The sequence below is a fragment of the Dendrobates tinctorius genome, unplaced genomic scaffold, assembly GCF_039654945.1.
Source record: "Dendrobates tinctorius isolate UK_male_01 unplaced genomic scaffold, ASM3965494v1 ptg000219l, whole genome shotgun sequence".
NCBI classification, from domain to species: Eukaryota; Metazoa; Chordata; class Amphibia; order Anura; family Dendrobatidae; genus Dendrobates; species Dendrobates tinctorius.
In genome coordinates, this window is record NW_027361886.1 from 4,546,685 (window position 1) to 4,573,746 (window position 27,062).

Consider the following 27,062-nt stretch of genomic DNA (forward strand, 5'->3'; position numbering starts at 1 on the left):
CTCACTTACCTCACCGCACGCTCTCCCACAGCATCACCTTTGCCTGCAGCTTCCTGTCTCTGGCACAGCCATCGGAAGCGCAGGCAGGTAGCGGGATGGATCTCTGCAGCTCCGCTGCCATTTTCTCTTGTAGGCAGCAGAGCTGCAGGGATCTCTTCCTGCCTTCTGCACTTGAGGGTAATCTGGCTAGGGGCCCCCTGGAGCCTCAGGGCTGGATAAACAGGCCAGATTGCCCTCACTATTAGCCACCCTGCAGGGGCCACCTGGAGCCTCTGGGCCCCTGTGCAGCCGCATCGGCTGCACATGCAGTGTGTCCACCCTTGTGTGAGACCAACAGAAAAAAATGCAGGGAAAAACGGAATGCCTCACCGTGTCTATGTGCTTGGTAGCCTTGAATTTGCCAGCAGCGATCCAAAAAATTCTGTCTGATCGTTGGATCACAATGAGAGGAAAAAAAAAAGTTGTCGGATGACACAGGCATTTCTGGCTATCAGCCCTTAGTCATTGTGTGAGACCCTATACCCTACAGATATATCTTGATAAAGGACGGACTTAGGCTACTTTCACACATCAGGTTTTCGGCGTCAGGCGCGATCCGGCATCGTGCCGGAATGCCGGATCCGGCAAATGTTTTGTAAAACCTGATGTGCCGGATCCGGTTTTCTGCCGCATCCGTCTTGTTCTTGACAGACAAAACCGGATCCGTCTCATCCGGTTCATCCGTTTTTCTATCCGTTTTTCGACGTATTACGCCGGATCTGGTTTTTAAAATTGACCCTTGTGGCCTTCCGAACGGGATTGGCTACTGGAAAACTATATATAGCATGTTCCTACAGCCCTTCTTTGACAGGTTGTAGAGGAGAAAGTGCAGGTTGGAGAGAAGAGCAAGTTACTGGCGAAGATGGATGTTGTCATTGGAAATATTACCACTAGAAGTTCTGTGACGGTTTCAGTAATGAGGGACAATTTTGCACTATACTTTATGTCACCTCAAGGCAGAGTACACTGGCAGGATGACAGAGTGTGAAAGATTTGTGCCCTAACCAAACTTGTGTACCTTCTGGACCAACAGTATATACCTTTGCCAACCAAAGTTGGCTATCTTGTCATGGTCTTACTATTTTTAGCTTTAGGCCACAGGTGTGTACCTGGTTGTGTTTTATGCAAAGTATTTCACCTTTTAACAAAAGTTGTGTACATTGTTAGGAAATCACCAACAATAAACACAACTTTTCAGGTGAAATACTTTGCTTCAAACACAACCAGGAACACAACTGTGGCAAAAAGCTAAAATTTACCCACAGTTATATACCTGGTTTTGAATACCTTTTTACCTTTTAAATACCCTGTATTTAACCTTTTTTTTAAACATATTTCGCCGCAGAAAGAAATGACAGACAACCAGTGTAAACAATAATTTAACTTTTATTTAAAATATTTTTTTGTGTGTAAACTGTTTTTAAAGTTAAAAAAACTTTTTTAATAAAGGTTTGAAACCAACCAAATGGGCATTTTTATTACAAAAAAAAATTATAACTCGGTGTAGTGTGGGGTGGAAATACTGCTGGAGGGGCTGCGGGACACTTCGACAATGGGAGTGTGGAGAGAGGACTGGGATCGTGGTGGGGAAGGAACAGTTAGAGGTGATGGTGTGGAAAAAGATACAGAATGGGTGGACATGTGGGAGGCAGAAGAGGTGGTGGGCGGTGGAGTGGAGGGTTGGGCAGGGACTGTAGGAGCAGATGATGTTGATGGAAAGTTGTATGGGGAAGGAGTTTGGTACGGGGAAGGAGTTTGGTACGGGGCAGGTTGCTGGAAGTGGGGAGATGTCTGGTACTGGGGAGGTTGCTGGTACTGGGAAGGTTGCTGGTACTGGTGAGGTTGCTGGTATGTAATAGGAGGGGGAGGATGGAAAGTGGCTGGAGGGGGTGCAGATGTAATAGGAGGGGGAGGATGGAAAGTGGCTGGAGGGGGTGCAGATGTAATAGGAGGGGGAGGATGGAAAGTGGCTGGAGGGGGTGCAGGTGGAGGAACTACAGTGGTGGGAGGTGGAGGTTGGGAGGTAACCTGCTGTAGAGCACCGTGGCACGAATGCATTACATGCATCTGCTGGGTAGGAGATAGTGTTGCCATGCGCTCCACAACAGACCTGAAAAAGGTGTGGTTTGGCGAAGATCTTGCTTCTGAATGCATGGTTTGCAGAAGTGTCTTCACCTCCAGAATGCTGGAGTTGATCTGCTGAAAGCCTGTGGAGATTTGCTCTGACAAGACTTTTAGACAGTTCTGGAAAGATGCATTCAGATGCAAGAACTCTGGCGCATAACTCTTTTCCTGACCCCTCTGCCGCTGCCGCCCAGTACCCGCAGGTGTACTAGAGGTGGCAGGGGCAGAAGGGTGGGGTAAAGGGAAAGCGATCTCCTCACCAGCAGCTTCATGTAATGTAGGCGGCCACGATGCTCCTGTGCTGGTGGATGGGACAGATGGGTCGAATGTGTGGGAAGGCTGGGAAGGTGCAGATGTACCGGGGCGGTCGAAGTGTCCCTCGGTGCCGGTCTCCTCAGGGATCGCCTCAGAAGGGTCCAATCGTGCAGGCTCCCAAGTGCTGCTCACCGTGCTGTGGAATAAAGAGAAAAAAAAACAATTAAAATACTGACATGGTATGGCCCTGGCTGAAAAAAAAAAGTTACATCTAACATTTTTTTTCACATGTGGTGTGTAATATTTACCTTCTAGTGACCATTGTTTCCCGGAGGAACGACAGAGCTTGTGCGTACTTGTACTTGCTCCTGCGTCCTCCAGATCCACTCGGGGCCCGCATCTCTTTATTGAACTCCTTCTTGAAACGATCCCTCACAGACCGCCACCGATTCACAATTCTGTTCCCTGAAACGAGAAAGGAGTGGTTAGTATACAACATCAGTGTTTCACAAACTCCAGTCCTCATGGTCCCCAGGGGTCATGTTTTCAGGATTTCCATAGTAAATAGAAATCCTGAACACATGATCCGTGGGGACCACGAGGACTGGAGTTCGGGAAACACTGGTTTACATCAAGCAACCGGTACTGTATATACTTACGCTCTTTAATCTGGGCCCGAACATCGAGGTCCTCCCAGCGGCCCACAAGGAGCGAACAGATTTCCTCCCAGAGTCGTCGGGTAACGATAAGGTCAGCGTGGCAGCGGTCAGCCATATTCCAGAGCGGCTCCCTTTCTCTGACGAGATCGATGAGGTGGTCCACATCAATCCCTCCATCCTCACCGTCAGAGTCGGGAGCACGCTGTGAAGGCTGTTAAAGAAAAAGACAAAAATAACATAATTAGCCTCCACAAAAGAAATGAAATAAAAAGTGCAAAAAAACAAAGCAAAAATATTTATACTTACACGCTGGAGACCGCCGCGTTGCTGTCGCCGACGACCCTGGGAGGCACTGCGAGGATCTCTTGGCCGAGCACCAGATTGGGAAGACTAGAGAAGAAAACAAAAAATGTTATGTCTTTGGATGTAGGCATTTGTTTGCTGTGTGTGGTCTGCAGAACATTGTTTTCTATGTGTTGTGTGTAGTGTGATGTTGTGTTTCTGCGTTTGATGCAAAAAACTTACCAATTGTGAGCCCACTCCAGGTGTCTGTCCACCCCTTCCTTCTTCTTCTGGGAGCTCCTCTTCATCTTGTGATTCCTGTTTTGAAATAAAAGGCAATGAATAGACATATATTACAGAGATGATGGATTTTGGAAATAAAAACTTACCGTCAAACGCTGACGATGCGAGGGAGGGCTCCCAGAAGATGATGTGCTGTCTTCCTGGTGGCCACACTCCATGCCTGTGGGTGGTGTTCCACCTGCTGCCATTGCTGCTGCTGCTGCTGCATCTATTGGGCGGCTGTTGAATAAAGAGAAACAAAGGGCCAATGAATATCTTGATATTCAATAGCCCTAGTTTGGAGGAATGGGGGATTTGATCATTACCGTCTCTCATCTGCTGCTGGCCTCCCCTCCTCAGCATGTTCCATTTGCTGCTCCATTTGGGGTGGTGGTGGTGCTGATGGTGCAGCAGTGGTCTCCTGCCTTCTCCTGCTGCGCTTGGTTGCTTTCTTGGGTGGCATGTTGGGTGTGGCTGTGGGTCCCACTGTCTTGCTTTTATATATGTCTTGTGGGCAGAGCTACTGAGCATGCTCAGACCAAAAAAACCGGATCCGGCCACCGGATCCGGCTTTCGCCGGATCAGGCGCATTGCGGCGCTCATAGGCTTTCATTGTGTGAAAAAGACGGACGCGCCGGATCCGGCGTGTCCGGCTTTTTCGTCGGAGACAAAAAACGTTACAGTAGCCGTTTTTTCCAGACGCCGGATTGCGACACATTGCCGGATCCGGCGAAAACCGGATGAAACGCATGGCCATCCGGCGCGATCCGGCGCAAATGCAAGTCAATGGGGGGGAAACCGGATCCGGCATTGCATTTCGCCGGATCCGGTTTCTGTCAAAAGCGCCGGATCGCGCCTGACGGCGAAAACCTGATGTGTGAAAGAGGCCTTAGGCCGAAACGTCGCTTTATCTATCTGAAATTCATTGGGCAACTTTACTTTTTTTTGTCAAATAAATGTTCTTTTTTGCAACATATTTCTGAGTGCTGAAGTTTAACTATCAATAATATTATACTCATTTACTTCTGAGCACCATATTATTATACTATTCGGTTGAGCAACCAGTTCAAACTTGCATAAACTTTTATTATTATTTTTTTGTTTCGTTGGTCAAAAGACAGCTCCTGCATCAGCGTGCACATGGAACAGAGTGTGGACACAATAGAAAGTCACATAGTTTCTACTAAATCCATACTTTAGATTAACACTTTTCAGTTGTCTTTTGAGTGATTGGTAGCGGTGTCAGGACTCAAGCTCCCTCTGATCTGCAGAACTACAAAATATTTTAAAAAATGAACAGTTTAGTTACTATTAAATGGAAATTACTACTCAAAATACACTGTATTGAATTATAGGCACCTGTACAGTAGTATAGTATGAATTTTTATTTTGATACTTTTTGGCAAGAAAGACAAGAAAATTATATTTTACTCTGTGGGTTGGATATTGAAAATAAACTTATTCTGGCTGCTATCACCTTTTTTTTTTTACCCCGATTCATTAAAGAAATTTTGTAAGAATTTTGGGCTAATTTGCACACCTTGTCTAATTCATGACGAGCTGTGGCATTCCTTATGCCAGAAATCTTACTTCAGTCAAAGGACTGGAGTAAGGTTTTTGGAGTGGCACACTGAGGTGCACCCCACAGGTCAAACACTTTTAATTCTTTAATGAATTAGAAGCATCTGACTCCTACATGTCCCCCATCACGTCCGGGGAGAAAATCACTGGTCTTGGTGAATAAGTGTCTTACTGCCTGCCAGTAGTATTTTCTTAAAAAAGTAAGTAAATAAATAAAAATTAGGAAAAGCCTAGATAAGATGTGGTATTGTTGAGCATATAAAATAATAATTCATGTCATATACCTACCATGAATTCACATAGGCCTAGTTAATTCTTATTAAATGTTTTCTAATCTCTGTTGAGTAAAACCATAACTCTTATGTCTTGGGAATATACTACAGCACAAAAAAAGTGGTTTGAACATGAAATCAGAGGTGTATTTTCAATCTGCTGGGCCCAAATGAAAATTCTGCTCTGGTAGGCATTAGACATTAGGCCTTAGATAGCGTTCACAAAGGCACTTGAGTTTTGGTCCAAACACATGCAGTTTTTATTACTTTCCACAGGTTGCACAGCACTATCATAGCACAGCAAAACACTAACTAAGCAGTATAGACCCTGACTACTTCAGACACGACTGAGCTAGCCCCAGTTCTGTCAAACACAACTACTATCATCCATAGCAACCACTGATACTTACTATCAGGGTCCTGTAAACACCGGCGTGCAGCCTCCGCTGAGCAGGGACTCACCCGCACCGTAGGGGGGCCCTGGGTCAGGTACAGCCGGAAAGTACAAACAGGACCTGGGACGCTGAAGTTTAGCAAGCAGTGAAGGAAGTACGGTCAAGTGACTGCAAGGGGCGGGGCTTAGCGTCCTGCTTCCAGAGATGGCAGGACACTAAACAGAAATACTCAGAGTCAGGCAAAAACAAAGGTTATACACAGACATAGCAGTAAAGTAACAGGGATGAGACAGAAAGGATAGTCGGGGCCAAGCAGGGGTCAAAACCAAACAGACATAGAAGGTACCAAGCAGAATCCAACAAGCAATATCCAGAGAACAGACCGAGTCGTACACAGAGTATCAACCAGAACACAGCACAAACACACTCAGGGGTCACCACACTATGCCAAGGGCGAAAGTATAACTGACGGGGATGGAAGCTTCCTGAGGCTATAAGAAGCTTTCCCAGAACCAATGAGAGGCCACCATAATAAGTCCCAGGTGTGCAGGTAAGAGTCCGCACTGAGATCAAAACATTAACCCCAGAAGTGCAGGTCCACCAGCACTGGTATCATGACACTTACAGTTTAGTGCACCCAGCATGTGCAGACTTCTCAAAGAGATTCTGGCTTGTTTCACTCTTCAACTTCAAGACACATCCAGTCTGGTCAACTTCCATGAGCTTAGTGCCTTAGATAAACATCTAACCGAATTATATGCAGAGTTAGCCTGCAGAACTTTGCAGTACTGATTTAACCCTAGCCTACTTGGGATTGCTGCATACCCTCCCTCTATGCCCAAAGCTATGGGCTGGGCACCATCTCCCAACACACACAGCTTACAGGGCTTTAAATTGACCCAAATATGAGGATCATGCTTAATGACACAAGGGTGAATTAGTAACTGTCAGAACCTGCCTCTATATTTGGGTTCTGATTTTCGGCCGTGCTGATTTTTGGATGGTGGTAAAGTTTCTGCCATTTTGACACAAGCAAGGTGTTAGGCTGACGGAACGCACCAAGTAATAAAAAGATAATGAGGTGTGTTCGTAGCTTGGGGTCCACCGTGCAGAGATGGAAAACTGCTGCTTAGTAATGGTGGAGTATTAAGTGAACACCGGCGGGTTAACCACTGACCCACAGGGGCAAACTCTGTAACTTCACAGAGCCGCTAACAGAAACACCGGAGACTGTTAACTCCACAGGACTTGGCAGAGAAAGCGCATAGCGTGAGGTCACAGGACTCAGCCCTTAGACCGCAGGACCGGAGTCCCTCTAAACTGCTAACTCTCGGCGCCGCGACTGCGGTGCCAGCTAAATATAATGCGTGCAAGTGTGCACAGTGCCGCTCAGGCCACTAATCGCCCAGGATTGGGCCAGATAAGCGCAGATTGCGCAAGGCGTTGCACAGGCATGGCTGTCACTTGCTGCGGTACGATAGTGCCCTGCAGTGGGTGACACCATCGGACGCTAGTGTGAAGAAGGCTGGACTGCACTGTGGCATATACAGTAGCCACTAACAGGCGCTGACTCTAACCGCTGAACCCTAACAACAAACACAACCAAGGGTAGGGGTTTCATAAGGAGTCAGTCACCAGATACATGCATCCATCATCATACACTCCATAAGTATTTGAGTCTATACTAGTGCATGGCCGAGCGACCATGCGAACCTTTTATAGCAGCGTCCTTCCAGGACCTTCCTGGTTGTCCAATCCAAGCAGGAGAAGGACCTGAGTATGTGACCCCCGCTCTCCAATGGGAGATTGTCCCACGGGCATGCTCAGTGGACCAAAAGGAGGACTTAGTCCCTAGAGATGTTCGCTGCAGACCAACATGCGTTGCTATAGCTGGACCAGAGGTGGCAGCAGCAACCAAACCCACAAAGCTGGTCTCAGCAGAGCGCCGGGGTCGACGAGTCTGCAGAGCAGGCTCCTCTGTGGCCAGAGAGGAATGGGAGACCGTCGAAGGCAAGGCTCGGGATTTCTGCTGTGCAGCAACAGAAACCCGACACCTAACATAAGGTTGGCTTCTGACCAGATCAATCAGCAGAGGGTTTAGAGCGGGTCGCTACCTTTCCAGGGTTTTAGTAAGTTGTCATAATATGTGGGAAAGGTCTTCATTTTCCCTGATGGGTATAATTTATAGTTTACCTCCAACTTTTTTCACTACCCAATAGGGCCCCTACCATTGGTAAGGAACTTGTGCTCTCCTGTGGGCACAAACACAAGTACGCTATCCCCAGGCTTAAATTGTCTCACTCAAACTGACATGTTATGCTCCCTGGATTTATACTCTTGGGTCTTGAGGAGGCGCATTTGTCATGTAATTGCAAGGGACAATTGACACCTACTCTGTCCCTAGAGTTAGGGAACTCTAGGCTATCCCTTTCCGTTTGGGTTACCCCAGATGATGGAGACGCCAGGGTCTCATACCTTGCTTTGCTCCTATATAAATTCTTCATTGTTTCCACCCTCCCCCAAAGAAGTGTAAGGTTCACTGTAGTCGTGGGCAAGGAGCTGCTGTTCTCCCACGCCATAGCACCCTACACGTAAATAATGTCCTTTTTGCTTGTGTAAAATGGGTAAAACTCATTTTTGGTCCTGGAGACTCTATCTGTTCCACGATCCCGGATCCAGATGCAACCACACAGTCAATCACAGACTATTGATCCATTTTCACCAAATCAAATTTACTCAGCAGTTTAGTCTTAATCACGGATACAGCATAGTATGTTAGATTAGTAACAGTTCCTTCAGCCTGTGCTATCCTTTCCTGTGCTGGCACTCCTTGACCCTGGGATTTTCTACCCATCACTGCTGCTTCCCGGAAAACTGACCTGACTCCTGTCTGTGAATCCCAGTTCGTTTTCCCCTTTGGGGATGAAAGCGAGGCTAGCTCCTCCATACTTTCGCGTCACGGGATGGATCACCGAAATTTGTTACTGCCGTTTTCATACTTCGTTTTTCCTCTGTTTCATTGTCATCCAAGTGACCTTCAGCCCTCTGTCCCTGAACCACTGCTTCCAGAACTCATATCTGATAACGTAACACTATCTCCAATTCTATTTAAAACCAGAAAATACTTCTCCTTACATTACTCATGACCCTCCCTAAATGAGGCTGCTAATAACTGTGTTAACTATTACATTACTGTATCTAACTTCTTCCTAAACTACAGTGCCCTTCACTGCACTTTCTAGTCCCAACTAAACTTATTACTGTATCTATGTTTTACTTCTTGACCTAATACTTTCCCTGGTCTTAGCACATTAACACACTGTTATAGAAACACATTTGAGTAATAAACATGAGCTATCCGCAATAAAATCATTATCAAAACATATAAACATTATACAGAGTCATCCACATTATAGCAAAATAGCGTACCCATTTTATTAGGAAGGGATGAAAAGCATGCTTGTCCCTGACATACTCTTACAGAGGTATAGGACAGAAGTGTATAGGATAACACAAACCAGACAAACGGGGTAAACAGACAGGGATAAAGGAAAACTACAATCAAACAAATACACTCACAAAGCAACCAAGTGGGAATCAGGGGAGCAATAGGAGGGACAAACTAAATGGGTAGAGGGTATGGAGATAAGCACACAAACCAGCTCCAAGCATAAATATACTGAAAAACTCTCCAACTGCCTACTCCAAACACTGAACTTATCTTTTAACTTCTCATCAGGTAGTGGTAAACTATCACTGGCAACTCCCAAGTGCAAATCGTGAGCATATATACACCAGAGGTGAGTGGACAACACAAAACAGCGGAGGCAAATCAGGATGAAAAGTTCCAGGAGATTAACAGAAATGATTAACCCTTGCAATAGCAGAGCAAGGAAAACCTGCACTGCTAATAGGAAGGTGAAGCATTTCTAGTCAGTGCAGGGGTTCGTGTAACCAGATGCGGCGATCTTCTGGCCCCTCTTTGCCGCGGTATGCCTGTGACAGCACGCCTCCTCGTAAGAGGGGCCTCTGGAACTTCAGAATTGGGTTTATCTGGATTTGAAGCGTGAAAAGACCTGACCAACCTAATTGAATCAATAACAGACGCTGGTACCTACATTTTCTCCTCAGAACCATAACCTTTCAAATGTACCAAATATTGAAAAGACCGGCGAACAAAGGAATAATCGATAATCTTAACTGTCTAGAATTTCAGATTCCGATCAACAAGGACTGGGGATGGTGGAGGTGGAGATGGTTCAGAGGAAGCAATATATTTTTGGAGAAGTGATTGGTGAAACACATTATGGATCTTGAAAGTGGGCGGCAAAGCAAGTCAAATGACTGCTGGAATAACAAGTAGCTGATGAACCTGGGTCCCAGTTTCCAAGAAGGAACCTTCAACTTAATGTTCTTTGAGGACAACTACACAAAATCACCAACACACAGATCTGGACCCACCAAGCGTTTCCGATTTGCCATTCTCTTATATTTGGAACCTATACTCCTCAAATTATTAATAACATCTTGCACACCGATGTAATAGACAAGGTAAACCGTTATTCCTCAGGTAACCCTGAATAAAGATTCCCATTGAAGTTGCAGAATTGAGGATGAAAAGCATATTCCCCGAAAAACAGGGACTTGACAATAGATTCATGACAATAATAATTATTCACAGTGAACTCAGCTATAGTTGAATAAGAAAGCCAATCCTCCTGATTTTCGGACACAAAGCACCTAAGATATGTCTCAAGGTTCTGGTTCACTCATTTGGTTTGCCCATTAAACTGGCTGAAAGGCAGATCAAAATGAAAGATGAATCCCTAAGCGAGTACAAAACGCTTTCCAAAATGTAGAAATAAATTGACCCCCCTCCAGTTGGAAACAATATCAGATGGAATCCCATGTAATTTCACAATTCCTTTAATAAATATTTAGCAAAAGTCTTGGCATTTGGTAAAGCAGGTGGCACAATAAAATGAGCCATCTTGCTGAATCTATCCACCACCACCAATATTACAGTGTTACCTGATGACACAGATAAATCAGTCATGAAATCCACAAACAAATTTGTCCATGGTCTACAGGAAATCGCCAAAGGTTGAAGAGCCCCAGACAGACTAGTATGTGAAGTCTTATATGTGCACAAGTGCTGCAGGCAGCTACATAATCCCAAACATCCTGGTATACCCTATACTACCAAGAACAATGAGTAAGAAGATCTGTGTGGCTTTACCACCAGCATATCCAGACAGGATCAAATCGTGATGTTCATTCAAAATTCTAAGATGGAGATTTGCAGGGACAAACAGTTTACCTAAAGCAGGGGCATCCAACTGAGCCTCTAGGACCTCCTTCTCCAGATCAGAACATATAGTAGCAATTAGAGTTGAGTGAAACAGGTCGGTCAGATTCAAAAGTCGCCGACTTTCGCCAAAGTCGGGTTTCATGAAACGAAACCCGACCACAGTGTGAAGTTGGCCATGCGGTCGGCGACCCAAGCGTCAAAGTCGGGTTTCGCCGAATGCTTGCACGTGACTTTTTTCAGCCAATGAGAGAAGCGGAGCGTAGCGTAGCGGGAGCGTAGCTGGAGTGGAAGTGGGAGTGGGAGAGAGAGAGAGGGAGAGAGAGAAGAGAGAGAGAACAGAGAGAGAGATTTTGCCGCCTCTGAGTTTAAAATTCATGCCAGGTGTGTTTACAGTCCTCCACTCACTGCCGACTTTTCTCCACATTGACTTGCATTGGGTTTCGTGTTTCACGACTTTTCACGACTTTTCCCTATAGTCGGACGATTTCATTGGACTCGACTTTTGAGATAGTCGGGTTTCATGAAACCCGACTCGACCCTAAAAAAAACAAAGTCGCTCATTTCTAGTAGCAATAGCTACACCTTTCTGTAATATAGCAACCAACTCCTAATTTCTTCCTGCCCCCAGAAAACAATGAGATAATGAATCTGTTTTAATATTCTTATCCTCTGGGCTATAAGTCACAAAAAAGTTGAATATTGTCAAAAACAATGACCATCTTGCCTGTCTAGGTGTCAGACATTTAGCTGCTTCCAGATACAAGAGATTTTTTTGATCAGTGATTTCTATGACTGGATGAACTTCTCCCTCCAAAAAATGATGCCCCTCCTCACAAGACCCACTTTGTTGCCAAGAGTTCACTATTACAAATGTCATACAGGTGCTTCTCACTTTAGAATGACATCAAAAAGTTAATTTATTTCAGTTCTTCAATACAAAAAGTGAAACTCATATATTATATAGAGTCATCACAAACAGAGTGATCTATTTCAAGTGTTTATTTCTGTTAATGTTGATGATTATGGCTTACAGCCAATGAAAACCCAAAAGTCATTATTTCAGTAAATTAGAATAATTAACAACTAACACCTTTGAAGGCTTCCTAAGCTTTTAAAAAGGTCCCTTAGTCTGTTTCAGTATGCTCCACAATTATGGGGAAGACTGCTGATTTGACAAATGTCCAGAAGGCAGTCATTGACACATTCCACAAGAAGGGTAAGCCACAAAAGGTCATTGCTAAAGAAGTTCACTGTTCCCAGAGTGCTGCATCCAAGCACATTGATGGAGAGTTGAGTGGAAGGAAAAAATGTGGTAGAAAAAGGTACACAAGTAACCAGCATAACTGCAGCCTTCAAAGGATTGGTAAGAAAAGGCCAATCAAAAATTTTGAGGAGATTCACAAGGAGTGGACTGCTGCTGGAGTCATTGCTTCAAGAGACACCACACACAGACATATCCAGGATATGGGTTACAAGTGTCGCATTACTTGTGTCAAGCCACCAATAGACAATGCCATAAGTTTCTTACCTGGGCCAAGGAGAAAAAGAACTGGACTGTTCCTCAGAGGTCCAAGGCATTGTTTTCAGATGAAAGCATTGCATTTCATTTGGAAATCAAGGTCCCAGAGTCTTGAGGAAGAGTGGTGAGGCACAAAATCCAAGCTGCTTGAGGTCTAGTGTGAAGTTTCCACAATCAGTGATGGTTTGGGGAGCCATGTCATCTGTGGGTATAGGTCCACTGTGTTTTATCAAGACCAAAGTCGGTGCAGCCATTCTATCAGGATATTTTAGAGCAATTCATGCTTCCCTCTACCGACAAGCTTTTTGGAGATGGAAATTTCATTCTCTAGCAGGACTTGGCACCTGTCCACACTGCCAAAAGTACCAATACCTGGTTTAAAAGCAACAATATCCCAGTTCTTGATTGCCAGCAAACATGCCTGACCTTAACCCCATAGAGAATCTATGGGGTATTGTCAAGAGAAAGACACCAGAGCCAGCAATGCAGATGAGCTAAAGGCTGCAATCAAAGCAACCTGGGCTTCCATAACATCTTAGCAGTGCCACAGGCTGATTGCTTCCGGGCCACACCGCATTGATACAGTAGTTGATGCAAAAGGAGCACTGACCAAGTATTGAATACATTTACTGAACATACATTTCAGTAGGCCAACATTATGGATTTTAAAATTATTTTTCCATCTGGTGTTATAAAGTATTCTAATTTACTGAGATAATCACTTTTGGGTTTTCATTGGCTGTAAGCCATAATTATCAACAGTAACAGAAATAAACATTTGAAATAGATCACTCTGTTTGTAATGACTCTATATAATATGAGTTTCACTTTTTGTATTGAAGAACTGAAATAAATTAACTTTTTGATGATATTTTAATTTTATGAGAAGCACCTGTAGTTCCTCTCGGCGGACGACAGTTTCTTGGAGAATTATACACACGTATACCTTTGATGCGTCAACTTCTACAATGAATGGCTAACATCAGACTGTATAAGAATTGGCACAGAAGCAAAACATTTATTTAAGCTAGCCAATGCTTCACTGGCCATATTGGAACATTTAGAAAAGTCAGTCCCATTCCTGATTATATCCACCAGTGGTTTTTCCACTACCGAAAAGTTCTTGAACTTACAATAATAATTAACAAAACCCAAAATCCATTGTAATGTTTTTACTTTTTCAGGACAATCCCAATCCAGTACCGCCCCGGACTTTATCTGGATTCATGAGAAAACTGGTAGACGATAAAAAATACCCCAGAAATGAGATCTCCTGAACTGAAAACATGCATTTCTCTGACATATCATTTATTGCCCCTGAATATTTGGAAGACCTGCCTAATATGTACTGTACATGAAGTGATTCAAGGTCAAGCGAATAAATCAATATGTCATCCTGATAGACTACCACAAACCTACCTGCCAGATGCCGGAAAATGTGAATGTTGAAAAATAGAGGGAACATTAGTCAACCAAAATGGCATGACAAAGTTTTGTAGTTTATTAAATAAGTCTTCCACTCATCCCCCTTCCTTTATAAGGATGAGATTACATGCTCGACTGAGGTCCAGTGTGGAAAGTCGCTTAGCCCCGACGATCTGATTAAAGATGTCCGGAATGAGAGGGAGAAGATGTGGATCTCCAACCGTGATCCGATTAAGTTCTCAGAAATCTAAGCAGGGACATAACCCCCCATCTTTTTTCTTAACAAGGAAAAACCCTGCTGCAATGGGAGATAAAGAGGGTCTGATATGACCCTTAGCCAGAATCTCTGTGACATAGTCCTTCATGGCCTGCCTCTCCAGACCTGAGAATGGGAATTTGGTCCCAGCAATTAAATCAATGGAGCAATCATATGGTCAATGAGGTGGAAGTTCTTAACACCCTTGTTTTGAGAATACATCCAAAATTACCACCTTACTTTCACCAAAATGGATCTTTGCAGGTAAAAAGAATTGTGACCTACCCACAGAGGAAATATCCAAATCCAGGGTACTAACTTCCCAGACTTATTAGTTTTCCGGTAACTGTTTGCGGCTATGTATGGATGGACAGGTGCCCACAAAATGACCCTTCTTGCCACAAAAAAACACACACTTTGAGCAGAAATGCAGGATGACTGGTACAATGAGTTGTCCCCCCCCAACGGCATAGGTTCCTCTGTATACTCAGCCCTAGGTTCTATTGATCCCTGAACCACCAAAATTGAGGTGTCTCCTTTTGTCTCTCATGTAGACGGCGGTCTACTCGAATAGCTAGTGACATTGCTGCCTCCAGGGAAACTGGAGTCTCATACAAAGCAAAGGCATCCTTTACGCTCTCAGAGTGCTCCTGACAAAACTGACTACGGAAGGCAGGATCATTTTACCTAGTATCCAAAGACCACCACAGAAATCAGAGTAATACTCCTCCACTGGACAGTCTCCCTCCTGAAGCTGACATACTTTAGAGACACACTCATGATCATTATCGATAAGACCCAGAGCCTTAAAAAATTCATTGACCATCTGAGGCAACTGGGAGTCAGACGAGAGAGAAAATGCCCAGGCTTGGGGGTGACCCTGGAGAAGGGAGATTACAATTCCCACCTGCTGTTCCCCAGGCCCAGGGAGTAAGGACGTAACCAAAAATATAGTTTGCAGACCTCCCTGAAAACCATAAACTTATCTCAACCCCCAGAGAACCTATCCTAGCTAGTTTTGTTTCCAACAGAGGTTGCCAGGGATCCACGGGCCACAAGCCTGGAATCAATGAGGGCTGCAAATCAACTGCATCCAAGTCTGCCCTCCATGCAGAGTTGTTGCAACCTACTCTTCCAGAGCAGCCACAGGATCCATACTTGATTTAAAAAGGTGAGGCCAGTGATAATGTCACCACATAATTGCAAGGGATAATGGACACCTGCCTTGTCCTTCAAGCTAGCGGAATTCCTGTTCGCCAGGTTACCCCAGATGATGGAGATGCTGGGATCTAGTACCTTGCTGTGTTCCTATATAAACTCTTCTCTGTTCCTTTCCCTACCCAGGGGACAGAAGTGCATAGGATAACACAAACCAGACACACACGTGGAAACAGACTGAATATTTGAAAAGCCTCATTGCATATAATCCTCTCAGATTTATTGTACCATATTTTCTGAGGCATTTATGAGCCATTGAGCCTTTATCTTTTATTTTGGCTGTACAGTATATGCACAAAAAAAATAATTTGTATGAATGAGCATTTAGAGAGAAAATAAGCTATTTGTGAACCTCCCAGTTGGTTCATTTTTTTCCCTTTTTCTAAATTTTAATATATTTCTTTAGGGGCAATTGCAGACCACCATAGATTCTCTCATCCGAGTTTGAGTTTTTCTCATCAGAGATTAATCAGAGTGTGATCTGATTCTCTGGGATGAAAAGAAGATTGAGAAAAAAAGTCTCCATCTTCTTCATTTCTGTCAGAAATAGGACTGCACCCATATGTCATCCTAGTGCATTTCGATGGTTTCTATGGACTGATTGACTTGTATAGTAGAGTGTGTTCCAAATGTCAGATCAAACTCAGGCATGCAGCAATTTTTCCTCGGGCAGCCTCTGTCTGAGGAAAAAATCAGACATGTGCACGGCCCCAGCGAATAACATTGGTCAGACCGTGATCCGATGTGCATGAGCCCCTAAACTAAGGCTGTTCATACACAAAGGCCCAATTCATTGTTTGTAATGTGTTGTGTCACTTTTATTTTGTAAAAAATTGACTTCATTTTTTTACCTTTTTTTACGATTCTTTAGCTCAAAAAGTTGCTTTCTTCATAACATTTTGCAAAAGTCACTCAAGGGCGGGACTGGAGTACATTTGTGACAAACTTTTCGTAATGCCAAAAATGATGAAACAGACAAAAATATCTGGGAAACTTAAACTTCGTACACAATGGCAACCTAAATAAAAAAAATCAATTGGACACGTATAGAATAGACTTAAAAAAAGGCGCCAATGGAAAGCTGAATAAGGCACATAGAAACAAAATGAAACCCAGAAATGTAAAAAGTAAAATAACCTAGGATTTTGGCACAAATTTGTTAATTGACAATCTTTAAACCTTGAAAGTTTTGTAACGTTGTTAGGGAGGTGTCCTATTTATGGCACAAATCATTTGGGAAGTGTCAAGACGCAGGGAAAAGAGTTGCCCTACATTTCAGTTTGATACTTATTCTTCCAGATTTCAAATTAAGAAAACTCTGATTACAGAGATTGTAAGATTATATTGTTTGCATAAGTATAATTAATAATATATACATTCTGATATTCTGATTATTCACATCTTTATAAACATGCTAATACTTTCCACAGTCAAGAAAATATTCCAGTTAATATATATGAAGTAACCAGTATTTGTATCCCAAAAAATTCCATGCAGTGTCATCATCAATTTCCATCTGGTTTTGTATTTGCTCATTTTTGGAGTCAGAATGGTGCATACTACATCACTGTGTCTAAACGTTTTTCTGCATTAATCTGTTTTATCTATAAAAGTTATTGGGGTGGATTTAGCAATGTAGATGTCCCATTTTTCTTGTTAAATACAGTTGAAAATGCAGAAATTCCTAATTCTTCAGATCATAATTATAAAGTAACTGCAGCACGTTTTTTCTGCACATTTAAAGGGCTTATCTGACCTTCTGAGAAAAAAAAATCGCCAGCGGTGGTCAGTCAATCGCATTTTTGCTCCATTTGTTCTTAATCCTACTGCCAGAGATGGCCGAGCACAGCGCTAGGTTGAGCTTTGGCACTCAGATAAGAATTAATGGAGCAGCAATGTGCATGATCTACCACCACTCCATTCAGGATAGGTGGGGGTCTCGGTGATCGGACCCCCAGCGATCAAGAAGTCATCTACAATTCCACGGATAGGGGATAACTTCCAAACTTGAGAATACCTCTTTTCAGGAGTTAAAGTGACATAAAAATAAGATTAAAGCAGTATGTAGTAAGTTCCAAAGAACAATCATTAAAAGCTTTGTATCACAAAAATGGAACTTGGACTACCATAAATATATGATTTTAAATTAATCAGCACCTAATCAGTGTGACAATAAATGGTAGCGAATCGATTCGATTTAAACCTTAATACTGAGAAGTCATATAATATATAATCATGAATATATTCACACATAAGCTACATAGGATGCTGATATTGTCATAGATGGAGATCTATGCCATATAAGGTGTACCTGACAAAAATAAGAATATTATCCAAATAATAATAATAATAATAATCTTTATTTTTATATAGCGCTAACAAATTCCGCAGCGCTTTACAGTTTTGCACACATTATCATCACTGTCCCCGATGAGGCTCACAATCTAAATTCCCTATTAGTATGTCTTTGGAATGTGGGAGGGAACCGGAGTACCCGGAGGAAACCCACACAAACACGGGGAGAACATACAGACTCCTTGCAGATGTTGTCCTTGGTGGGATTTGAACCCAGGACCCCAGCGCTGCAGCTAACCACTGAGCCACCGTGCCGCATAGAACCAGATATTGTAGCTTATTTCAAGTAATTTTATCTCCTAAAAATATGAGATACTTGCTATTTTTATTTTACTTTAGAATAAAAAGAAATCTTAATTTTATTCTGGTAAGCCTCCTATAAGTAGGGGCTTATTTACTCTAATCATAAAGTAGTTACTATTAATAATAATAAATTTTATTTCTATAGCGCCGACATATTCCGCAGCACTTTACATTTCAGAGGGGACTTGTACAGACAATAGACATTACAGCATAACAATAATCACATAGATCAAAACAGATACCAAGAGGAATGAGGGCCCTGCTCGCAAGCTTACAGTCTATGATATATTGTTCAATGTCTCTATAAGAGCACTGTCATAGGGTCCTACTTCGGTATCACAAAATCAACAAAGCGAGAAATGAGTGAACAGTATCCAGAACCTTTTCATTGCATGCAATCCCAAAGGTCCATAAAACAATCCACCACACAGAGCATAAAACAGTCCAGTAACAATGGATACAGTCCAGTAATGGGATAAATGCCCCGGGAGATGAGAGTCACAATCCGCTTAGAGATCGATATGGCAGTGCTGCTCCAGATACTTCTCCGTATAGGACTCCTCCAGCAGTATTTTCCAGAGCAATCAGGGTTTCTCCAAATCTCTCTTGGGCGCTGGCCTTAGCATCAGCATCCCACAAAGGATCTATCTTACTGGTCTACATTTCCTCCTCGGACCCCCTACTTATCCAGGGTAGCCAAACAGGTTGGATGGTTTTCAGGCCTCTCAGTCCTGAGAATGGTGAAGCAGAGGTCAATGCACTACAGGGGTGATTTGCAGCATTTGGAGAGCAGAGGGGTCATGAATGGACAGTCAGGAAAAGTCAGAAAGGGTTCATCAAGACACATGGACACATTCATGCTGCAGATCGTAACTGAACTGATCCAATCATGGGACCTTTTGTAAGGTAATTAATACTCTAGACAAGTCAGGGAACACACAGAATGATACAGGTCAACAAGACAACACTCCTAAAATCAGTAAAAATCTGAGCATAGACAGAATGATACCCCACACACCATCACATACACTTTGCCATAATAAAATTCCAAAAGGCATACACATACATGAAATACAAAACTATAAATGCATACCAGAGTGTAACTTTTTTCTGTGTCTACATTTACACTGGTTTCACTTGATTTATTTGCACATTTATAGCGCTATAGACAGTGTGGAATTTTGGAAGAATCAATCATAATAATATTTTGAACCAAAAGAAACAAGTTGGGAAGACAGATATGTTCTGAAAAGGGGCAGCTTGGAGCGATATCTGTCTCACACTAATAAATTTTCAGTAGCTGCACATTCTTCAATTCACAAAGTCACAAAGCTGCTATCTGTCTTATTCTGGAGGATGGGAGCCTATAAAGTCATCGTATGAAATCTTTGAAGTTGAGCAGTTACATGACATGTTTCTATTACAGTTTATGAATTCTGTCAGAAACATTCAACTATTTTGATTGTTGTCATAAAGAAAAAACACAACTGATTTAAGTGGAAAAAGTTGATGGCTCTCCATTTCCCCGTCATTTTTATGTGTCTGAAAAGGGCATTTTGACTCTTGTTTTCTTCAAATGCAGAATAAACTTTACCTCCAGAAATGTCTACACTGCGTATATACTATATACACTGTGCATACTATAATGTCTACACTGTACCCTCCCCTGGAGGTATCGAAATAACATTGCTATCATACAGTGCCACATGTAATGCCTGTGGTTCAGTAATACAGAGCAGCAGAGTAATGTCCATGGTAATAGGGTACATGAAAATGTTTGTTTTTTTTAAATTGGAGGACTCCTTTAGTTACAGCATATAATATGAATCTGATATATTTGCCTTATTTCTCTATGCTTTATTTTCTCAATGTAATCAATGTATGAGCAAATTATAGAAAAAATAATATAATTATAAACAAAGGTTTTACATTATAAGAGTATTACAAAAAAAAACCTCAATTGTGCTTACAGGGGTATTCCTGTCTCCAAGATCCTAACCCAGTATGTAGCTGGTGTAATAATAATAAAATTACCTTATGTATCCATGGTTACGACCACTAGCAACTTGCTGTCGCTATGTAAGTGCTGTCACATGAGGAAAGAAACATAGCAAATCAAGAAACTATACTACATTTCTAATTGGAGGTTATTATTATTAAACCTACTACATATTGGGATAGGATCTTGGATTTGGGAATACCCCTTTAACTTCTTTCCTATATAATAATGTATAGTACTGCCATGTACAAGGTTGATTTTTGAGACATATATGCAATCATGCTTCTAGGCAAGAGAAAATGTAATTTGACAGATACATGTTATAAAAGATAAAATAATAAAGGGGTGATGGAGAGAGGAGCTGCTCTGTAGTAATTTGACATATACAGTGTACTGTATACCTGTATGAAATGATATACATTTTGCCAGAAAGTTTCCGATAAAAATCTCCCAGTAGACAGCTGATATTGGACCTAAATTTGACATTTGCAAGGGTTGTAATTATGGTCGATAGGTGTTTTTGTTGCCTTTTGGATGCTATTGGATTATTGATGTTTACAGATGTAGCAGTGTATTATCATTACATCTTTCATCCAAAACTCCTTAAGCTATCTTAGTGAAGTATATCCATTATCATAGTTATCCTGCCAACACTTCCATGTTTTCTATTAGTATTCTAAATACAAATACTTGTCTTGAAAATCTATATGTGTAATTTGCAGCTAAATATGTGATGTCTAGCAACAGAGCTTTCAGCAATGTGTGTCAAACCTTAGATCTGAAAGTTATCGTAAAGTGAACAGTTCTTAAAGGACTTATCTAGGACATTTCTTATTTTTTGCTATCAGTAGTTGCTGACTACCTGCCTGTTCTACCCAGTCCTGATCTCTGTTGGCTCAGAGATTATCTCTATCAGCCATTCTGCAGCTTCCGGTGATGTCACATCAATAGAGCAGCTTCTTCTCTTCCGCCCTACTCTGTTGACTGGGAGACTCTGCCAACGTCATGATGATTGACAGCTGACTCTGCCACCTAACTGATGATGTTGGTAGTGATGCGAGAAGAAGAAGCTGTTCTGTTAACCTGAGATTAAATTAAGAAGCAAAATTGCCAGCAGGAGCGGTCTGTGACCTCTCTGAGTCAGCTGAGATCGGCACCAGGTGGAACAGGCAAGTAGTTATCAACTATATCAACTAGTTGCCTGTAAGTTCTTAGCCCCATAGGAAAAAAGATAAGTATCAGATAAGTCTTTTAAGTAGTTGTAGGAGGCAGAGGAGAGAATATTGTCAGTATTAATGTAAAATTTTTGCAATTAGGCAATCTATCCATTAATGTGAAATATGTAAATATGTTATAGCATTCCAGTTTAGGTAAAAAATGTGATAAAACAATTTTTTTGGTGTTTTAGGACTAACTGGTGATGAAAGACCAGAGAAACCTGATAATCTAGAAGAGAACATGGTTCATCAAGATGACAGCGACAAAGTAGACCATGAACCTAAAGCAACATTGATACCGTCACCATCCAACGATACACTAAAAAATAAGGGAGTAACAGACAACAATATTAAAACAGAGGAAAAACAAAACGTTGCAGCTCCTAAGCAAAAAATTACCCAATACATATCAATGTATCCAGATGGCACCAGACGTCCTAATACTGTATTGGAGGGAAAAGTTCATTCTAATGAAGACATAGATGTATTTTCAGGTGATTCTTCTGTAAGAAAATCTACAATGTCAAAACCACTGTATTCAACATTTTCAGCTCAGCTACCAGATGAATTTTTTTTTCCAACAGTAGAAATTCCATCATTAATAGAAGACGCTAATAGCAGATTGAATGAAAGCATAGGTCTATATACTGATTTTCAGGAAAGGCAAGGCAAAGAGAAAACTATCTCTGAAAAGTTAGCAATGTTTTTAAAAGACAGCAACTACCAAACTCAAACAAAAGAATCGTATATTTCCCATATTTTCAACATATCGGTAACAAAGGTTCCTGACATGGTCTTTAGAGGACAGGAGTCTGATGAGCTTAATACTCTTTCTCTTTCAAAGAATGATAACCATCTTCAGAGTGAAACAATGGAAACCATCCAAAAAAATATTCACCCAACAATTCACACAAGTAACCTTCAAGAGCTAGACAAAAGGATCCTAGATGTAATTCTGCCAACTCCTTTATCTCTAAAAAGTACAAGCCCTCCACCATCAATTATGCACAGTATGATAACTGACAGAATAAGTCAAGCCTCGGCGAGTCGAGTGGAAGCTACAAATTCTAATGAAGCCTTGCATAAAGCTGAGATGGTAACTGAGGCAAGCAAAGTTTGGACCATGCCTGCAGGACATATAAACTCAATTCTGGAAACTGATCACACTTCAGTTGCCACTTTAGTCAATTTAAGCACAAATTCTGACATTACTGCAGAATCTAGTGAGGACATTGCGATCCAAACATCAAAGCCTAATCAAAAATTTAACTCACTGACAACACTAACATCATCTACTTTAAACAGACAAGACTATACTTCTGAATTTTTAGGAAACCTGGTAACTGAACCAACAAAGTTTGTGAAAGCATCAAGCAGTGAATCTTCAAAAGACTCTTTAGACAACATTAATTATGAAGAAGAAGAGGAAAATAAGTCTAAGAGCAATATTGTTTCATCTACTGTTGATCCTCGGACTAATTTCCTCCATTCACTGTTGGAGCCCACAGATGGCAGTGAGTTGGAAGAAACAGCGTCGCTAGAGAAGGAAAATGAAGGGGGAAGTGGTGAAGATGACAGTGCTCAATGGTTGTTTGAAGATCACAGCGCACAAGGTATATTCTGTATTTTACCCAACTTTCAACCTGCCTATATTCTGCTATTTTGACACAAGTGCAGTATGGATCAGATAAAGCAGTCTTGGATCCCAGAACAGGGGTTATATGCTTCGCTATCCTTAGTTCAAGAAATCCACAAATATTTCTGTTAGATAGACATTCACTGATTTAGTTGGCCTATGTTTTCCCTCTCTTCCTCACCAATCACAAATATTCTTACTTATAATGCAGATTTCCCTTTTTACCCTCAACTCCTAAGCGTGCCCATTTCTTAATGTAAGGCAAGCTGGCTATTTTACTAGATATTAGCTCTACCAAGTCCTGCAGCTAAATCCACAACTTCATTTCTCACCTGTTTATGTATACTTTTAACATATGCTTTGAAGATCAAAAGAGTTGTCTTAACAAAAAAGCCACCTTTTTCTATGATGGACAGCAAAACTTTCTATCATAATGAAAACAAAACACATATATGTACCTCCTGGGCTTGTGATATTCTTTGCTTGTCAGTGCTGTGTAATCCAGCAGTCCCTTGACATTATCATGTGACTGCTGCAGCTAATCATCAGCCACTGATCAGCTGCAGCCTTCATTATTCAGTCACAGTGGAATTATTAAGACTGCAGCCAATTAACATTGATGGAATAGCGTTGGTCCAGGAGGACAATAGAAAAAAATTGGAGTCCGGCTCAACAGGACTGGATTTACATAGTAGCATAGTAACATAGTTATTAAGGTTGAAGGAAGACTTTAAGTCCATCTAGTTCAACCCATATCCTATCCTAACTTGCCCTAACATGTTGATCCAGAAGAAGGCAAAAAAAAACCATGTGGCAAACAGTAAGCTTCACATTGGGCAAAAAAATTCCTTCCCAACTCCACATACGGCAATCAGACTAGCTCCCTGGATCAACGCAATATTAAGGAAACTAGTGTATATAACCTGTAATACTATACTTTTCAAGAAAGGCATCCAGACCCTTCTTAAATTTTAGTAGGGAATCACTCATTACAATATCATATGGCAGAGAGTTCCATAGTCTCACTGGTCTTACAGTAAAGAATCCGCATCTGTGAGTATGCTTATACCTTCTTTCCTCCAGACATAGAGGATGCCCCCTTGTCCCCGTCACAGGTCTATGAGTAAAAAGATCGTTAGAAAGGTCTTTGTAGTGTCCCCGCATATATTTATACATTGTAATAAGATCACCCCGAAGCCTTCGATTTTCCAAACTAAATAACCCCAAGTGTAATAACCTGTCTTGGTATTGCAGACTCCCTAGTTCCCTAATAACCTTGGTCGCTCTTCTCTGCACCCGCTCCAGTTCAGCTATGTCTTTCTTATACACCGGAGACCAGAACTGTACACAGTATTCTAAGTGTGGTCGCACTAGTGACTTATATAGAGGTAAAATTATGTTCTCCTCATGAGCATCTATGCCTCTTTTAATGCATCCCATTATTTTATTTGACTTTGCAGCAGCTGCCTGACACTGGCCACTAAATGTGAGTTTGTCGTCCACCCATACACCCAGGTCTTTTTCAGTGACTGTTTTGCCCAGTGTTTTACAGTTAAGCACATAATTATACATCTTGTTTGTTCTACCCAAGTGCATGACCTTACATTTATCCCCATTAAAGTTCATTTGCCATTTATCAGCCCAAGCTTCTAGTTTACATAAATCCTCCTGTAATATAAAATTGTCCTCCTCTGTATTAATTACCCTGCAGAGTTTAGTGTCATCTGCAAATATTGAAATTCTACTCTCAATGCCCCTACAAAGTCATTAATAAATATGTTAAAAAAAAGCTGGCCCAATACAGACCCCTGTGGTACCCCACTGCTAACCGTGACCCAATCTGACTGTGCTCCAATAATAACCACCCTTTGTTTCCTATCCCTGAGCCAGCTCTTAACCCACTTACACATATTTTCCCCTATCCCCTTTGTTCTCATTTTATGTATCAACCTTTTGTGTGGCACTGTATCGAAAGCTTTTGAAAAGTCCATGTACACCACGTCCACTGCTTTCCCTTGGTCCAGTCTGGAACTTACCTCTTCATTAAAGCTTATCAGATTAGTCTGACAGGAACGGTCCCTCGTAAACCCATGTTGATAATGGGTCATGAGGTTATTCTTCTCCAGATACTCCAGTATAGTATCTCTTAGAAAACCCTCCAGGATTTTACCCACAGTTGAGGTAAAACTTACTGGCCTATAATTTCCAAGTTCAGTTTTTGTCCCCTTTTTGAATATTGGCACCACATTTGCCATACGCCAGTCCTGTGGTACGGACCATGTTAATATGGAATCTTTAAAGATTAAAAATAATGGTCTATCTATGACTGTACTTAATTCCTGCAGTACTCGGGGGTGTATCCCATCTGGGCCCGGGATTTGTCAATTTTTGTGATTTTTAGACACCGCCGTACTTCCTGCTGGGTTAAGCATGTGACATTTAATGGAGAATTTTTATCCCTGATCATGTTATCCGTCATGAGATTTTCTTGTGTAAATACTGTTGAAAAAAAGTCATTTAGCATATTGGCTTTTTCCTCATCCTCATCCACCATTTCACCCAGACTATTTTTAAGGGGGCCAACACTATCATTTTTTCGTTACTTACTATTTATGTAGTTAAAGAATATTTTGGGATTATTTTTACTTTGTCTGGCAGTAAGTCTCTGTCTCAATCTTTGCTGTCTTGATTTGCTTTTTACAGAATTTATTTAATTTTCTGTATTTATTTAATGCCTCATCACTACATACTTGCTTTAATTCTCTTAATGCTTTCTTTTTGTCACTAATTGCGACCCTTACAGCTCTATTTAGCCATAGTGGTTTTCTCCTATTTCTAGCATGTTTATTCCCATACGGTATATATTGTGCACAGGTCCTATTCAGGATGCTAATAAACGTCTCCCATTTTCTTTGTGTATTTTTATGTCTCAGGATATCATCCCAGTTAATTGCACCAATATCATCTCTCTTCCGTTGAAAATTTGCTTTCCTGAAGTTTAGTGTCCTTGTAACCCCTCTACTACACATCTTATTAAAGGATACATGAAAACTTATTATTTTGTGATCACTATTACCCAAGTGACCCTCAACCCTTATTTTTGATATGCGGTCTGGCCTGTTGGTTAATATTAGGTCTAGCAGTGCCCCCCCTCTTGTTGGGTCCTCCACCAGTTGTGAAAGGTAATTGTCTCTCATAGCTGTCAAAAGCCTATTACCTTTGCTGGAACTGCAGGTTTATGTTCCCCAATGTATTTCAGGGTAGTTGAAGTCCCCCATAATAATGACTTCTCCTTGAGTCGCTGCTTCATCTATTTGCTTTATGAGGATATTCTCTGTTGCTTACATTATTTTTGGAGACTTATAACAAACCCCTATCAGTAATTTATTATTTTTCCCCCTCCCCTTATCTCCACCCACAGGGACTCTACATTTTCATTAGATTCATATATATTATCACGCTGGATGGGTTTTAAGGATGATTTTACATATAAACACATCTGAACAGACTATAGCCCTGTAAATTAACCGCCCAGTCATGGCTCTCGTCCAGCCATGTCTCAGATATCCCCACCATGTCATAATTATGTTCCAACAAAATTAATTCTAATTCCTCCATTTTGTTGGCGAGGCTTCTGGCATTGGTATACATGCACTTTATGTATCTCTCTGTACCTCTATTCTTTCTTAAATTATTAACTGTTCTAACCCCACCCCCATGCCACCCCCACCCCCAATTTCATTATTTGTGCCCAGGTCTCTATCTGCACTGTCTTCCCCTCCTATAAAAAGAATACCCTCCCCCCAGTCCCTAGTTTAAACACTCCTCCAACCTTCTAGCCATTTTCTCCCCCAGCACAGCTGCACCCTCCCCATTGAGGTGCAGCCCATCCCTAGCATAGAACCTGCCGCCAACTGAGAAGTCAGCCCAGTTC

The 27,062-nt window shown here is 41.8% G+C and overlaps 1 protein-coding gene across 2 annotated transcripts in view; it reads left to right on the top strand.

Moving 5' to 3' along the window:
* Nucleotides 1–27,062, top strand: part of NCAN (neurocan) — a 491,928-nt gene that overhangs the window by 328,096 nt on the left and 136,770 nt on the right. For both annotated transcript variants that reach the window (XM_073555129.1, XM_073555130.1), the window contains one exon: nucleotides 21,684–23,105. In XM_073555129.1, the coding sequence (XP_073411230.1) occupies nucleotides 21,684–23,105 (1,422 nt within the window). The remainder of the gene's footprint in view (nucleotides 1–21,683; nucleotides 23,106–27,062) is intronic.